The 3,222-nt window shown below is 60.3% G+C and overlaps 3 protein-coding genes across 3 annotated transcripts in view; 1 reads left to right on the top strand and 2 right to left on the bottom strand.

Moving 5' to 3' along the window:
• Positions 1-1,697, bottom strand: part of EMH_0018590 (uncharacterized protein) — a gene marked incomplete at both ends in the record, with an annotated part of 3,238 nt that extends 1,541 nt beyond the window's left edge. The window contains 2 exons of the mRNA XM_013501177.1: positions 42-398; positions 575-1,697. Of these exons, the coding sequence (XP_013356631.1) occupies positions 42-398; positions 575-1,697 (1,480 nt within the window). The remainder of the gene's footprint in view (positions 1-41; positions 399-574) is intronic.
• A 43-nt stretch (positions 1,698-1,740) lies between these two features.
• EMH_0018560 (uncharacterized protein) lies at positions 1,741-2,610 on the bottom strand (the record flags this gene model as incomplete). Its single annotated transcript, XM_013501176.1, has 1 exon — positions 1,741-2,610. One exon carries the CDS (start codon positions 2,608-2,610, stop codon positions 1,741-1,743), a length of 870 nt encoding a protein of 289 aa, XP_013356630.1.
• Positions 2,611-2,997: 387 nt separating this feature from the next.
• The window catches only part of EMH_0018550 (uncharacterized protein), a gene marked incomplete at both ends in the record, with an annotated part of 1,447 nt that continues 1,222 nt past the window's right edge, over positions 2,998-3,222 (top strand). The window contains one exon of the mRNA XM_013501175.1: positions 2,998-3,181. Within this exon, the coding sequence (XP_013356629.1) occupies positions 2,998-3,181 (184 nt within the window). The remainder of the gene's footprint in view (positions 3,182-3,222) is intronic.

Below are 3,222 nucleotides of genomic sequence, written 5' to 3'. Positions count from 1 at the left end.
TAGAGGCGCCATACATGACGGCAGGAGTGTGCTTGGCTTACCGGGGGTGATAGGGCCTCGTCTTCTGTGATGTGGATCAGTAGACGTCGGCGGGAGAAGTTGTGGTACTGGAACGGTTGGCGGACGACCATATTTCGGGCGGGCGCCCCCTTGATAATCCAGAGGCGTAGCAGGTTGCGGTCCATCAGACGGGGGAGCTGGGGTCGGTGTGGGCGGCACGGTTGCCCCAGGTAGGGAAGGTGGATGTTCAGGTGGAGATCCAGGCTGTTGAATTGGCGCGGGCCCTTGATATGGGGGCGTTTCTTCATCTGGTCGAGGGGGGAGCACTGGAGGCGCCGGCGTAGCAGGGCCAGGCGGAGACGGTGCTGGAGATGCAGCGCGCGGCTCTGAGACTGATTCTGCAGGACGGGCACAAGAAGGCAATGGAGGAAAGCTCTCAAGAGATTTATAGTACTTACATTCAGAGACGTGAGGATATATTCATACGGATGCCGAAGTGATGCTCTATGTGAAGAAAACACTGCACCAACCTTGATCCGAGAGGCTAGCTATGAGAGAATCCCGGCGGATTTACCTGTGGGCGGTCCAGGGGGAGGTGCAGTTGAAGTAGACGAAGAAGGTGGAGGCGAAGGTGCTTGTGGAGCTTCAGAGGGAACGGCAGGGATTCCAGGCGCAGAAGGAGGGCGCAGCGCGGGTTCTTGAGGCCCGGGTGGAGAAGTGGAAGTGGTTGAAGACGTAGATGGCTCTACAGGGTCTTGGGATGGTGGGGGTGGCGGTGGCGAAGCCGTTTCAGAGGAAGTGACCTTCGAATCCTTGCTTTTCCGTTTCGAGCCCCAACCCCATGGGGACTTCTTTTTTCCCGTGGGATGAGTACCGCCTTCAGGCTCTCCGCCATCTGAAGACTTAGCCTTTTTTCCCTTCTTAGATTTCTTCTTGGATTTCTCACCATCAGGTACTTCCGGAGTTGTGGATGGGGGAGGGGCAGGAGTTTCAGACGGCTGCGTGGACTGCAATGCCACCTGCGGAGGGGATGGGGCTGATGGCTCCCCGGGAGTTTCAGGCTGAGGTTGCTGTGGGGGTCCCGGAGGAGGTGCAGGCGCATCAGTTGCTGTCTGAACTGGTTGCTCAGGCGGCTGAGTTTCCACATCACTGGGAGCAGACTCCGTACCACTTGGCGCCTGAAGATGTTGGATGAGGAGGGTAGGGAGTTTGCGTGGAGGAGTACCAAATTTGGGGCCTTCTTCAGACGGTACATCAGGTGGAACATCCACCCTTTCGCTGATAGAAGAACTTATGCTTCCAGTAGAGCTACTTCTGGGACCCAAGCCAGAATGTCCACTTCTTCCGCTGGAACTAGTGCGTGGAAGAGAACCATATCCGGGATGTGCCGTAGGTGTTGGAGCACGTGGAGTGCCGGAATCTTCTGTTGAGGGTGTGCTTGGAGGAGGGCCGGCGGTGGGATCTGGCTGAGGCGCTTGTGCCGGCGAGTCACCAGGCCCGTGGACGGAGGGTGTAGAAGGGTCTGGAGAAGAGCTAGGGGCCGGAGGTCTCCACTTGGGCTTAGGTAGTGTCGGAGGTGGAGGGCCCTTCGTAGGTGGTGGCGGAGGTGGAGGGGCAACAGGCAGCCCAACGGAGGATGTAGATGGACGTGGAGAGGGGGCAACTGCAGGATGGGGTGTAGGCTGAGGGGGATGCATAGGTGGAACAGCTGGCGCAGATGGTGGCGCAGGCCCAGGGGCATCAGGCCATCCAGTGGAGGATGTCGATGGACGTTGAGAAGGGGCAGTTGTGGGATAGGGCATTGGCTGAGGTGGCTGCGTAGGTGGAGCAGCTGGAGCAGATGTTGACGAAGGCGGAGGGACATCGAGCCGCCCAACGGCGGACGTCGATGGACGCTGAGAAGGGGCAGTTGTGGGATAGGGCGTAGGCTGAGGTGGCTGCGTAGGTGGAGCAGCTGGAACAGATTGTGGCGCAGGCCCAGGGGCATGAGGCCATCCAGTGGAGGATGTCGATGGACGTTGAGAAGGGGCACGTATGGGATAGGGCGTAGGCTGAGTTGGCTGCGTAGGTGGAGCAGCTGGAGCAGATGGTGGCGCAGGCCCAGGGGCATGAGGCCATCCAGTGGAGGATGTCGATGGACGTTGAGAAGGGGCAGTTGTGGGATAGGGCATTGGCTGAGGTGGCTGCGTAGGTGGAGCAGCTGGAGCAGATGTTGACGGAGGCGGAGGGACATCGATCCGCCCAACGGAGGATGTCGATGGACGTGGAGAAGGGGCAACTATGGGATAGGGCGTAGGCTGAGTTGGCTGCGTAGGTGGAGCAGCTGGAGCAGATGGTGGCGCAGGCCCAGGGGCATGAGGCCATCCAGTGGAGGATGTCGATGGACGTTGAGAAGGGGCAGTTGTGGGATAGGGCATTGGCTGAGGTGGCTGCGTAGGTGGAGCAGCTGGAGCAGATGTTGACGAAGGCGGAGGGACATCGAGCCGCCCAACGGCGGACGTCGATGGACGCTGAGAAGGGGCAGTTGTGGGATAGGGCGTAGGCTGAGTTGGCTGCGTAGGTGGAGCAGCTGGAGCAGATGGTGGCGCAGGCCCAGGGGCATGAGGCCATCCAGTGGAGGATGTCGATGGACGTTGAGAAGGGGCAGTTGTGGGATAGGGCATTGGCTGAGGTGGCTGCGTAGGTGGAGCAGCTGGAGCAGATGGTGGCGCAGGCCCAGGGGCATGAGGCCGTCCAGCGGAGGATGTCGATGGACGTTGAGAAGGGGCACCTATGGGATAGGGCGTAGGCTGAGGTGGGTGCATAGGTGGAACACCTCTCGTCGACGGTGGCACAGGTGCAGGGGCAGTTGTGGAATGCGTAGGCGGAGGCACTGCTTCAGGTGGAACATCGATCCGTCTTCCGAGGTGTGGAGGTGCCCCTGGAGGATGGCTAGGTGTAGAAACTGTCGTAGGTGGTTGCGGAGGTGGAGCTTGAGGCCATGGGCCAGGAGCAAGCATGCCTGGAGTGCTGCTAGGCATAGGACCTCTCGATGGTGGCGCATGTGGGGCACCAGGCCACTGGGCGGGGGATGGAGATGGGTATGGAGAAGGACTAGGGCTAGGTGCGGGTTGCGCCGGAGGCGGCGGAGGCTGTGGGGCTCTAGGAGGTGGAACATCAATCCGTCTTCCGCTGGTTGCAGGTGCACCTGGAAAATGAACTGGTTGACTTGTCACGGGTGGG

This window comes from Eimeria mitis, genomic scaffold (assembly GCF_000499745.2).
Source record: "Eimeria mitis Houghton genomic scaffold, Emh_scaff647, whole genome shotgun sequence".
NCBI lineage: Eukaryota > Apicomplexa > Conoidasida > Eucoccidiorida > Eimeriidae > Eimeria > Eimeria mitis.
The sequence above is the reverse complement of the archived record's forward strand: the minus strand, read 5'-3'. Positions and strand labels throughout refer to the sequence as shown.